This window comes from Lagopus leucura, unplaced genomic scaffold (assembly GCF_019238085.1).
Source record: "Lagopus leucura isolate 7727_CA_CO unplaced genomic scaffold, USGS_WTPT01 Super-Scaffold_1, whole genome shotgun sequence".
Lineage (NCBI taxonomy): Eukaryota > Metazoa > Chordata > Aves > Galliformes > Phasianidae > Lagopus > Lagopus leucura.
In genome coordinates, this window is record NW_024962250.1 from 17,452,046 (window position 1) to 17,465,547 (window position 13,502).

Consider the following 13,502-nt stretch of genomic DNA (forward strand, 5'->3'; position numbering starts at 1 on the left):
TAATGGACACGGCAAAACAGAACAAGCACAGGTAACATATAATAAAATTATGGAAACTTTACAAATCTGTGTAGTTTCATATGTAAAGTATGTATAGGATTCTAGTCAGCTATGAAGCTGTTAAATAGTAGACTCATAAACACTGGGATTATGGGGATTTTAATGTGGCTCATCACATCCTAGGTGAGTAAATCAGAAATGTGATTCATATAAAAAAAAAATCAGGTGAAATTAAATAATTATTTTAATATGACACCACAAAAAGCTTTGTGGCATCTTAAATCCATAGGGTAAACTAGCCCTACAGGAACACTCGCCTGTTTTGGTACAGTGGGAAACAAGAACATGTTGGACTGATTGTCAGATTCCAAGTACTTGCCTGCTTGACAGTCCTTCCTGAGAATTTAAGTTGTGTCCTTTTGTGAGAATGAGTAGGAGAGTTTCTGACTTGCTGTTACATCAGCAGGTGGGTGGCATGAATCTCACACAGGCCATTTTGAAGCAATGGCTTTACCAAGTAACTGATTTAATTACTGTTTTCTTTCTCTTACTGCAGATGCCTTCGTAGCGTCTGTTGTTCTTTTGTTCTGCTTTGCCCTTCCTTCCTCTCTGTCTGTTCTTTACCTTCAACATTCATTTGATTTGAAAAAGAATCCCTCAGGAATATTGTTGCTTCCTCTGCAACCTTTGTAATGGTGTCTTTGCTGCTGCTTTTCCCAGTGGCCTGCCTCTGGCTTCCCACCTTCATGGGAGACTGTCTTGTTTCACTTGTCTGGGGCACGTTGCCCTCCAGCACTTCTCCTGAGCAGAAGTCACAGACTGAGTCACAGCTGGGTGTTGTCTGGCTGAAGGTAAGAAACATAACCAGTAATGACCTCTAGCAGTAAGTTCTATGTACTTCTGAGATATTAGTCTGAACAGAGACTGGATTTTAAATGTCAGTTCGTGCTTCAGTTTGTACTTGGCAAACAAGGTAAGTTCCTGTTCCCTATTCACTTTCTCCCTCACAGAAGCTTTGCAGTAACAGTCCCATCTTCCAAACCTGCTTCAGTAGTCTCTCTGCTCTATAGTTAGTAAGTCCAACATCCTCTCCACTTCCCTCTTGATCAGAAAAGCTTCAGGAGTGTTTTTGAATCACCACTTCTTATCCTGAGTCATTTAAGTTCATGGTTCTGAATGTTGTTGCAAGTACACAAAACTGAGCAGGACTCCGAGCAAATAAATACACATGGAACGACAGGGCTCCAACAAACACTGCTCTGGAGGACATAAGGGACAGAGAGACATGTTTGCATTATAGTGAAAACTGCTTTGAAGGCAAGCTCAGGTCTATACATCTATGGAGCTTGTCTCACAAAGTCCAGTTGCATTTGACTACCAAGTCTTGGCATGGATGCAGGCTGCTGGCATTTACTGAGCACCATTCATGCATCTTGTGTTCATGAGCTGTGGGAGCTGTGTGTTTCTATGTGATCCCAGACCAGGCAACTGTTGTGAACAGGTACTTAAAGAAACCTTCTGGAAAGGCTGGTTTCAATTGCCAACTTGGAAAAAAGAGTTTTCACTCATACCTTCTCCAAGTTCAGCTGCCTTCAGCTGTAGAAAACTGCTTTGGTATCTCCTACCAATGCCTACCTATGCCTACTGATCATCTTTCTTCTTTGCACCTACAAAGGATATGTGCATGGCCTTTCTGCCATCTCTCCGAACTGATGTGGAAGAGTCAGGATAGAAGCCTGTGATGTTCTGAGGTCGATGTCTATCTATTCTTACTGTATTTTTTAGAGGGGACCTACAACAAAATGCCACTTGCGGCTAAAGATCACACAATTTTATTTGTATCTGTCTCCAACCAGCTTGAAAATTCTTGTTATTCCCAAGTTTGTTGGCCTCACAGTGGAACAAGAAAGAATATGGCATAAAAAAAGTCAGCATAGCTTCCCACCACCCACAAGTGACAGTAGTATTGTTTAGACAGTTATGCCTCAGGCAGAACTGGTCACAGTACAAATGAAATCAGAATAGAGTTTCAGCAATTTGACTGTTTAAGAATGATGGCTACAGTGGTAAACAAAAACTGGGCAAGCACATCTGTTTTTGCAAGTAAATAGTGAGATGTAGCTAGATTGTGTTTTGTCTCAGATTCAGTCTCAAAAACCATTTTCTCTTATCTCTGTTCCTCTCCCAGTGCCATCCTTGATCGCTTACTTAACATATTTGATGAACTATCATAAAAGAAAAACTGAGATTTCCTGCAGACATTTTTTTTTTAATTTCTCTAACTATATTTCAAGTAAATTCAGTGACAAAAGTTTGATCCCATTATGACTGTACCTTTTACCTGTAAAACACGCATACAACTTTGACAATTATTTTTCTATATTGTTTACCATGAACCTTGCATAAAAGGAGATGAGGTTAAGAGCATTTGCCTTTGTAACAATAGGTTGTCTTTTCAAATGTACAAAACTTCTATTTTAGGCATTAATCAAAATGGTTTCCAGAACCCCTAAGGCCCTAATGCCTGTACTACCACAGGAAACATCTAATACAAAATTTTCTATTTTTCTTTTTTTCCAGGAAAAAAAGATGCTGAGGAGCAAGGCACACGGCAATAAATAAATAAAAGCTTACAAAAATACCATAAACTAAATCTTCTCCAGAGAACATTCCAAAATAAATAGTTCCCAAATGTAGCAACTAGGCATCTTAGCAATTCCACAATGCATTTCATTGGCAGTGAGATAGTTCACATTAATTTTAATGTATAAATTTTAACATTGGCTTAAAAAAATCCAATTTTAGGCTAGACAATTGTGATTCATAAAATGTGGCAACTTATAATAGGATTTTTTTTTTTTAATGTTTCAGCTTCCTACCACCAAGTTTCAGAAAAAACTTGTGACCTGCAAACTTGACCTATATAAACAGAAGGTTTTTCTGTGCAGTAAGTGAACAGTTTGGCACAAATAGTAATATGCCTATGGAGAACTGCTCTACTAAGTCTGGTACTCATCATCGTGATTTGTTTCCTTCTGCGAGTGCTGCCATTCACTAAGCAGCTAGAACACAGGCGCAGAGGATAGAGATTAAATGCCACTGTCTGCCTTCTGGAGTCTGATTCTGCAGTTCAAATTATATTCAGCTACAGAGTAAGTGAATTTTGGTTAATCTACCATAGATCTCTTACAGAGATTTTGGAAGCCTGCTTTTGTTTTGCCTTGTTTCTCAGAAAAACTCTTCAGCACTACTTTTGGTGTATTTTGATATTGCTTCCCCTTGTGCAACAAACCATTTATTCTCCAGAAAATCCAGAGAATAAAAAAATAACAAATAAAAATCTATGACTGTACACCAAAACAAAGAGAACCACCACAAAACCTTAGTGGCATAGCACTGGCACTTAGCTTTCCTTGTAGAGATGACACATTTATTCTATTCTACATAAATCAACTATCAGTATTATACATCTAAAAATATCTATGGGACAGATGAAGCATTTAGTAGTTCATCAGACATGCTTTTTATGTCTTTGAAAGTATAGACTGCTGTCATTAATAGCTGGAGCAGCATATGTGAAAAGGAGCTGTTTATGTTAAATGCTTAGTTAACTGGAGCCCTGTGCGACATTGCTCAGAATGTTGCTAAGCTGAGAGACGTATGGATATCTTCTTAGTACATCTTTGAACACTCAGCTGCACGGAAATACAGATAAGCTGTATTTTATTGGCTATATTTAAGGATCAGAGGTTGCAACTCAACAGCTATTTCATTATTACTCTATACTGAGAGAAAATTTATCTGGCAAAGTGTGATCAGGCCACATGGCTACCTATGCAGAAAGCAGCGTCTAGCAATGCACACAGGGTCACAGCCTTTGAGAGGAGATGAGCAACACCACATTCAGTGCATAAGGGTGCAACACTTCTGGGTTCTTTGACACCACAATGCAGAGAAGAATAAGCTACCTTGCTGTACGTTCTTTTATTTAAAGACTGAACAAAGGGCGTTCATATTCTAAGGATTTTCCCCCTTTACTGTGTTGTCTTACTTGGAATTGCATTGGCCAAGTTTTCCAGTGGAAAAAAAAAAAACCAAAACAACCACAAGTTTATTAGTAGTTCGAAAGGGGTACAGAGTGATTTAAATCACTACTGGTTAAGAAACAGTATGCAATTGCAGATGAAAGCCTTATAATCCACTAATAAAATGGAATTGCAAGAAGCCAAAGCCAAAAAGGACTGCACCTAGCAGAGAGATTAGGGATGAAGCTTTAGAGGACGCTGTATCAAATGAACATGCATGCAGGCCACAACTTTTGCTGCACAGAATAATTACTGGATGGAAGTTTACTGATGCCTATAGAAAGATGGCAAAAAACAAAAAAAAAAACAAAAAAAACAACGAATGATCAGCAAGGAGGCATGAGGCACAGGAAGCTGAAATAGTAAAAGTGAGACTTGTTCGTGGTTAAGCATATGGTTGGCTCTTCATTTATATTTGTCTCTTTAAACATAAGAACATAAGAAGTTCAGAGCTAAGCAATGCTTAGGAGAGAAGAGTAGAATTAAAACCAAAACTACTTTGTGGTCTTTCTTGCCTTTTCAGGGGAAAAAAAAAAAAAAAAAAAAAAAAAGATAGGTACTGATTAAATTGACAAGACTGCATCAAAGATATCTGATATCCAACTGAAACAACATTCTAACATTTATTAATAAAATCTTAAGGAAGTATTACTTTTCAGAAAGGGTGGTCAGGCACTGGAATGGACTGCCCAGGGAGGTGGTGGAGTCACCGAGCCTGGGGGTGTTCAAGGAAAGGCTGGATGTTGTGTTGAGGGACATGGTTTAGTGGGAGCTATGGGTGACAGGTGAACGGTTGGACTGGATGATCTTTTAGGTCTTTTCCAACCTTAGTGATTCTATGATTCTATGATTAAGTAAAATTATTCGTGTGAGCATTCAACTTGTTATTTTAAGTGCACATAATAAAGCATAGCTCAGGGCAGAGGTATTTTAACTATTTATGTGGACAAATTATCTGCATGGATTAAACCCATGCATATAATCCTACTTTGCAGATTACAGAAAAGCACTGATAACATTAACAATTGGCAGCAGTTCTCTTCAGTGAATCTTGCTTTTGTTTCTGCATTCACAGTACGTAGATATGTTCAAAATGGAGCTTTGCCATATGTCATTACATGACTTGACCAAGAAACACACAACTATGGCTCTTGGCAGTCTGACTAAAAAGTATCAGCTCCTGCACTGAGATTCCCTAAGACATCCAAGACAAAGCTCTTCTAGCTTTTATAGGTGTAGCTTGGTGCTCTTGCAACTTGAGCATACTTCTTAAAAGCAAATTAAGATTTTATCAGATTTTATTAATGATATTTCAAAAAAATTAGTATAAGTCAAAAAGGTGGCTGCTGTTATTACATGACACAACTCAAAAAAGTAACCACATACAGCTATTGTAGCAGGTACCATTCTCAGCAATACACTTGGCCACTTCCACAGTCAGCACAACACTTGAGCTGTTTAAGTCTCAAGTCTGTGATTTTTCCGTAAGTGGCCAGGAGAAAAACACACAAACAGAAAAACCTCTGTACCAAGTCAGTTGTAAAGGGAAAGAAGTGACTGATGAGATCAAGATCAGTAACTGACAAACTTCACATACTTCTCTTTCGAGACAGCCAGTGCTCACTACAGATTTGACTGCAATGAAGATGTGGAACAAAACATCTGGTTCTCCAGGGAAAATGGAAGGCATCTCAGCCATCTTCTCATAGATCACCTATACCAGCATTTGGCACAGAATAGGTATGTACATATATAATGCATATCTCCCTGATCCCCTTTACTTACCATTGTGTTGAGCAGAACAGAGGAAGGCCTGCCATGTGGTCACAAACTTCGGTGCATCTGGCCATGACCTGCCTTTCTAGTTTCCATGCAGCAGCATACAAACATTTCTTTCTGTTACGGAAGTCCTCAGAGTTCCTCTGCTATTGAGTAAAATGACTAAGACAAATCTTAAATGAAGAAAATTAGCTTTATTTATGTAAATTAGAAAAATGAACTGTTAGAACTTTGGTCAAATGGTTAATTCTGTACAATTTACAATTATATTTATATACAAGACTTAATAAAATACAGTACATCACACTTTTCCTGAGTCACAGTGTGTTTCTCAGTTCCCTCTCCTTTTTATTTTATTTTTTTCAAAAGTAATTAGAAGCAAGAGGGAAATACTATCCTCAGTTTAATAGTGTTTGGTTTAGACAATACTGGTATTAAGAAAAAAATCATTACTATATGTAGAAAATATTTTATAGCCATTGCAATTTTTAATAGTTATTTCTCTATATTAAAATATGTTCCTTAATAAAAATGTTAATTAAATACTTCTTATTACGAGTTTGTTGTACTTCATTTGACACAAGACAAGCTGACTTCAGGTACATCCAGCTCTCATTGCAGGGATGCATAGATTTATGTGATGTGTGTATATATTTGATCATTTAAAGATCAGGAAACACACATCCAGGTAGAATAGATGTCTGAATTGAGGCACAGTATATTAAAGTTGCTGTCCCATCATGGACAAGATATTAGAGCTTCAATTGCCTGGCTATTGCAGTACAGAATTAACACAAGTATACATCCTGAAAAGTGAGACTATGCCAAGCAGCAAGGCACCAAGCCTGCAAATGCTAACAGATGCACAACAGCCCCACAGTGTAAAGCACTACTGAGTCCTCAGTGAAGAAGCACTGTAAAGCTGTATTTAACAGCATTTGTTAAGCATTGGCCAGCTCAAGAAGTTATTCAGATTACAGCTATTATTATTACCTTTACTGATTTTTTTTTTTTTTTTTTTTTTGAGATCAACAATAATTTATTGTAAGGCTTAAAAGGATATTTAATCTGCTTACTCAATAATTCAGTGTGTTAAATTAGTAATTAAGATACATTACCACCTGCAAGTAAATTTATATCCCACTTGCATCCAAAAAATGATTTAGGTAATTTATTTTTGAGAAACATCAGTTTAAAACAAAATTAAATTTTACTTTTTGGCTAATTGTGGGCCGCTCCTAAATATATCTATCGTAAAGTTCACGAAAGACTTTTAATATAGGCATGTACTTTTCTGGTACTTTAATCCAGAAACAGATTAGATTATTTCTGATAGTCCTATTCATATTGTTTATAGACTCTGCCTGCTAAACTAACAGGCAGTCACCTAGAGTTCTGTTTTCTCTTAAAAGATTTCTATAATTTTTCAGTGCAAACTGAAAAATATATGAGAACAACTCACAAAAATCCTTTGTTTAGAAATTAAAAGGAGTATTTTTTGCTGCTGATATCAAAGTGCAAATGGGAGACTTCAAAGAAAGTTGGTCTTCAGCTGAATGCTCGAACTTTTCCCAGGATTCTTTGCAAGTTTAGCAGTCTTCACTTTGATGCTTTCTTGATTGCCTTTTACAGCTGACTCGAGCCTGGCTTTCATGGTCGGAGAGGAAGCCATTAATTTTTTAAAAACTGATGAGTACTGTGGACCAATTTGCATCAGATTTTGCAAAGCAAACTCATGCAGATTTTTTGCTGTGTTTGTAGCAGAACCCAGGGCATTTTCATCCAAAAGAAAGGAAATAAGGATGGGAAGAAGGCAGGTCACCAGATGAGCACCTGTAAGCATTGAAAACAGGACTTAAAACATACACTCTTTAAAAACAGCTTCACATTGCTAATAGAAGCATTTCACAAACCAAGCTAATATATAACACAAATTGTAAAACAGCTAATGTTATTTGAAATATATATTAGAAAGAACCAACATTGTAACAATTCTGTTAGCGATTATTGTTAAGGAGTCAATTCCCAGAGATCCTTTTGTTCTAATTTATTACTTGTGACAACTTTAAGTGTGTGTAATGTTTTGGATACAAATAAGGGAAGCAACTTACGGTGCTCTTCCTCAGCAGCAGCTGTAAGAGCTGTTACCACCTTGATTCCCTCCTGAACAACCTGAAGTTCTGCAGCATTTTCAGGTTTTGATTTTTCTGTTTCCTGCAATTTTCCCACAATGGATGATACCAAAGAGTGAATATAAGGGTATGACACAGTTTTGTTTGGATGCTGAAAGATGGAGTGCAGTAGCTGGTAGCATTTATACTGTACCTGAAGGGAAAAATCAAATTCACAGTTACAAAAGTGTTATACCTCGGAATACAAGCCAGAGTGTTTTAAAACTCACAGTTTGTTGGATAAAATTTCAGGGAGGGAAAAAAATCTGCCTCACAGTGTGAAAAGAAATCAGTTTTCAGAATGCTAACACATAGTAATTCATAGAAGCATTATAACTTGTAACCAAATTAATAACAACAACTAGATCATGCACCCTCTTTCTTTACAATGAATCCTACATCTCCCCAGACTTTTGAGTTAAGGAAAAAATATTCTTTTTGTGTTAAGATTATGTATTAGCACTGTGTCACTGTCAGCGTGTGAAGCTCTGGGTCTGATGCAGAAAAAGGAAATAAAAATGAAATAAAAGGGTTAAGAATACAGAATATTCTGCAGACAGAATAAAAAAAAATGGCAAAATGTACTGCTGGGCATGGTTTTGTTAACATGTTCGAACCACTCCAAAATACAGCAGATACAGGTAGGACAGAATTAACTGGAGTCAAAACACAAAGCAACTAAACAGGAAATAAGCTAAAATGCCTTTAATATGCTACTGATATTCTTACAACTTCACCAGTACTTACAACAGGATCTTTTGACTCAAGTGTTACTTTAAACTTGTCAATACAACGCTTTTGAAGGCACTCTATGGTAGTAACTTCTGGGCTGGTGGACAGAATGAACACTGTGATAGCGGTAAGCAGGCTCACTTCATCGAGTTCTCGGAGAAGACCATCTGCTATCAATAAAGCAAATGATCTGTCAGATTTGCATTAGGAAGTAATTCTTTGAATTCAAACGTTACAAAGAGGTGGAATAGAAATGTCTAGGTCTCTCTAGGAATCTCTTTTTTTTTCCTCAAATACACAACACTCTGATGCACTGCTATGGTTTGTACCGTTACAGACGCTGAGGCCAAAATCATAATTCAGGAGTGGTGACATGCATGTTTAGAAATACCAGCACGCTCCTACTCCATTCTTTCTTCGTAGGCAGTGCAATAAATATCTTTGAAAAGCTGCTATGACATGTTGGAATACAACAACCTATTTTGACAATTATATACAATTTGCATTAAAAAACATACATCCTTTTCAGTATGACTGAGGCTTTCATTCAAATAAATTAATAACAGCGCTATAAACAAATGTTCCAATAACAGCTACAGCTTTGAGATTAAACAGAAGGAATGACAAAAGCCAAAATTCAAAATGGGCAAGCTAAAGAAACAGTACACAGAACACTAGCATGAGGACAAAAAGGTTTTGATTGCCTTTCTTAAACTCTTGCTTTAATTCACTTTGCTTCCAATACAGACATTGTTTTTTGTAAAGAAATCATATGTACTACAACTGACTTTTACGCTTACACTGAAGTTACAACTTCTGTTTATTCCATCACACAGTGTAACTACATTGTGGCATTGTGTAATGCAGGTGTACATCCGCAGTTCCACATTTATCCTTTACAGATTGTGACTTCTCATGTCAACTGTAGAGACAGGATGGCATTATAGTTTCAGCAGTACTTACCTGCAGGAGAATTAGTTGGCTACTGATTATACTTTATTTATATAAGACATGCATAAATTTAATCTAAACAAAATGAACTTGTCCTTACCTTGATCCCAACAGTCGAGTACAGTGACCAAAGCACTGCGCAGAAGATCTGTCCATGCAGTCCGACTCTTCTCTGCTCGAGCCATTGGTGAAGACAGAAGTCCTTTAAGAGCTTGTAGAGATGCAGCAACTGGCAAAGGCAGTTGGCCATCTTGCTCTTTGACTACAGTTTCTTTAAGTACACCAATAATTAGGTACAAAATAGTAGGAAGAACTGAAACACTTCCTGTAAAACAATGCATATTAATTGTAGTGAAAAGTTCAGGGAGATTTGATATGAAAGAAAAAAAGACACATAATGGGCTACAGATGGAAAAAAGAAATGATATTGTACTATAGAACAATAGTAAGAACTGTTAATTGTTCCATTTGAAGCATACCAGCCCCTATAAAGAATTCTGTAATAGAGCACAGAAGTAAGAAAAAAGAAATTCAAAGAGCTGGTAAAGGCAATAGTTTGCATAGAGAATAACACAGATACCTGAGGCGTGAAAGGAGGAGTGCACCAGAAATGGCTTATCAGCACCCTGTAGCAGCACTGAAGAATAACGTGTATGAATACAATATTGCTGAGGAAAAAAAGACCTCCTCTTAAAGGCTGGTGTGCATTCAAAATGAATCATGGGGTAAAAGTCAATTAATTTGAAGAACCAACCATAACTACTTAAGAGCAGGTTGCTAATGTTCAAATGATAGCTTTGAGTGAAATTGAACATGATATGTTTGCCTTTTAAATTTACGTCTGTATAATAAGTTCCAGAACAGAAGATTAAAGTAGGATAGAAGCACGCATCTACTGTACACTCCTCTGTACAAAAGAAATCCATTAATTGCACTGCAACAACACAGTAGAAAAAGAAAAAAGGCTCTTTCAATTGCTTTGGTAACTTCTGTTACCTGACAGAAAAAAAAAAAAAAATTAGAACAGGAAATTGTCACAAGCAAATCATGAACCTTTCTGCCATATTTATCCAGTTGAGAAAAGTAGGTAGTAACCAGGTTGCTCAGAAGAGCCCAATAATCTTTCATTTAATCTTTCCTTGTGATGAAATAGCATACCTTCAGGAGAGCAGATTGCAGGAACATCAGAGAGAATTAGTAATGCTGCTGATACCAGCCTACTTCCATCTTCTGATAGTAACAGATGTTTTCCTGATTGAACTGCAGGGCTACAAGTTAATTTAGGGTTGAGCTGGGGAAGCTGTCTGACAAGAATACAAACACACAACTCCAGTGTTGCAAAGACCAAGGACTTTCCAGGCACCAGTCCTCCTGTATCTTTGCCTTCTCCAAATTCAGGTAGCGTTTCCTTTTCTGCAGCACCATCATCAACTACAACAGAAATAAAAAATATGGCAGAAATCCGCAGGCTGTTCCTTGTTTCCAAAAAGTTTGCATTTTAAGACTGTTTCATCATCAAATGACAATCTTGACTTATATATATGTGTGTGCATATGTATTCAGCTTCTACTGGCAAACATCCATCCTTCTAAATAAGCAATCTGTGCTTTGATTGTGGAAAGGGAAAAGTGGATGCAATAGATTTAGATTTCAAACATGCCGAGGTATCATGCCAACATGATCTTATTTTGTTGTTTTTCTCATTAACTTTAGAAGGCTATCATCAGAGAAACTGGTGGAATCCAGGTTGTAACAGCTGTGTGTGTGCATGTGCATGCAGAGTCTTTCTATTGCTCTATCGCAGAATCACAGAATGGCCAGGGTTGGAAGGGACCTCAAGGATCACGAATCTCCAAACCCCTGCCACATGCAGGGCCACCAACCTCCACATTCAATACTAGACCAGGCTGCCCAGGGCCCCATCCAACCTGGCCTTGAACACCTCCAGGTACGGGGCATCCACAACCTCTCCAGGCAGCTGTTCCAGCACCTCACCACTCTCACAGTAAAGAACTTCCCCATAAATCCAACCTAAATCTCCCCTCCCTTAACTTAAAACCATTTCCCCTAGTCCTGCAGTTATCAACCCTTGCAAAGAGCTGATTCCCCTCCTGTTTCTAGGCTCCCTTTAGGTACTGAAAGGCTTCAGTGAGGTCACCCTGCAGCCTTCTTTTCTCCAGGCTGAACAAGCCCAGCTCCCTCAGCCTGTCCTCACAGGGAAGGTGCTCCAGTCCCCTGATCATCTTCATGGCTCTCCTCTGGATCCTCTCCCACAGCTCCCTGTCTTTCTTGTACTGGGGGCTCCAGATCTGGACACAGTATTCCAGATGGGACCTCACAAGAGCAGAGTAGAGAGGGACAATCACCTCCCTGTCCCTGCTGGCCACCCCTCTACTACAACTGAACCCCTTTCCTCCATGAATTCTTCCACCCTGTCACCACAGAAGATTATGCCAACCACAGCCTGCAGTTTCTCAAATTTTTCTCCTCAGTTCTTGCCTCTAGTCCACCAGCATCTGCTATCAAGTCTCTCTGATTTCTGAAGTCAGGCACCTGGGCTGACTTGAGTGAGCCAGAATTAGTCACTAACTGTGAAGAATTTCAATTAAGATACGTGTTGGAATACCAACTCCAAGAATCCTACTTTCCAAGAAAGCATTGCCGTACCCTTAAGAACATATATTCAGCATCTTGTGCCTTACTGTACCTTCCGCACTTCTCCGCTTTTCCTTCACATGTTCCTGAGCTGCAAAAAGAATCAGACGAACAACTTCAAGGGCAGCAAGCTGAATATCAGGTGATTCTCTGGTCAGTATCAGTCGATGCAAAACATTCAGCAGCTCTACAGCCAACTCCTACAGCAAGAAAAATGCTTAATGTATACCCACTTTGATGCAGAAATTTTAGAAACAGACACTCTTTACCAAATGATTAATAACAATTAGGGCAAACTGTGTTACTCTTATTGATTTGATTTCTCTAAGGAATACAACAGTTCTCTTGGCACAAACACAGGAACTGGCACATTATTAAAGTCCTATAGCCACTAACAGCAGAATTCAATTCCTTCTTAACTCACGACAATAGGAATACTATCTTGGATTGGGCCAACAGTCCCTCCTGTACGTTTCCTTGGAGGCAGCATCAATAGTTAGCAGAACTTAGACACAGCCACAGGCATCAACTGTGCTGTGTTAGAGAACTGCGTGGCACAAAAGGTGGTATGAAGCTTAATTCAATGAGTAGAGATACTGCTCAAAGTTATGCTTTACATCTGGCTTGTCTGTAAGGTTATCATGCTCAAAATTAGCACTTCACTCTTCTCAAAAACTTCCTTCATTTTAAGGAATAGCACCTGCTTCTGGTCTGTCAGTCAGCCTTACAACCTGCATATAATCTTCGTCTCAAACTTATGCTTAGAACCTTACATCCAGTGTCTTGTTTTATAGATTGTATGAAAGATTAGTCTACAAGATGTTACTTTCCCCATTTTCAAAACTAAAACTATAGTCTATGCATCTAACAGATCTCACTGCTCAAGAAGCTTTTTTTTTTTCCTTTGGCCTTTACAATCATGTCTAGCTTAAAAAACAATCCTATAGTCATTTCCAAGCATAAAGCTTGGATTATACCACTCTCTCTTCTTGAAACATTCTTGTCATTTTCCCATTTTATTTTGATGAATGCTATTTAGATGTAAAAAAAAAAAATATTTTATATAAAAAGTTCAATGGTCAGAACAAATATAAATAAGAGGAAGAAAGTTTTGCAGATATAAGCAGAT

At 37.9% G+C, this 13,502-nt stretch overlaps 1 protein-coding gene and 1 long non-coding RNA gene across 6 annotated transcripts in view; one reads left to right on the top strand and one right to left on the bottom strand.

Annotated features, from left to right (window-relative positions):
* LOC122186262 lies at positions 1-6,151 on the top strand. Of its 3 annotated transcripts, XR_006181114.1 has the most exons (5): positions 1-31; positions 721-851; positions 2,872-2,947; positions 3,043-3,152; positions 5,699-6,151. It is a non-coding gene; the product is annotated as an uncharacterized LOC122186262 (long non-coding RNA). The 3 variants fall into 3 exon arrangements; XR_006181112.1 differs by having other exon boundaries at positions 2,872-3,152; positions 5,695-6,151; XR_006181108.1 differs by having other exon boundaries at positions 2,872-3,152.
* The window catches only part of HEATR5A (HEAT repeat containing 5A), a 59,389-nt gene continuing 51,925 nt past the window's right edge, over positions 6,039-13,502 (bottom strand). For 2 of the 3 annotated variants that reach the window (XM_042882678.1, XM_042882524.1), the window contains 6 exons: positions 12,426-12,573; positions 10,877-11,149; positions 9,819-10,043; positions 8,783-8,937; positions 7,976-8,189; positions 6,039-7,697 (listed from right to left, as the gene is read on the bottom strand). In XM_042882678.1, coding sequence (XP_042738612.1) covers positions 7,396-7,697; positions 7,976-8,189; positions 8,783-8,937; positions 9,819-10,043; positions 10,877-11,149; positions 12,426-12,573 — 1,317 coding nt within the window. In that variant the 3' untranslated portion in view covers positions 6,039-7,395. The remainder of the gene's footprint in view (positions 7,698-7,975; positions 8,190-8,782; positions 8,938-9,818; positions 10,044-10,876; positions 11,150-12,425; positions 12,574-13,502) is intronic. The other variant, XM_042882607.1, reaches the window with a different exon arrangement.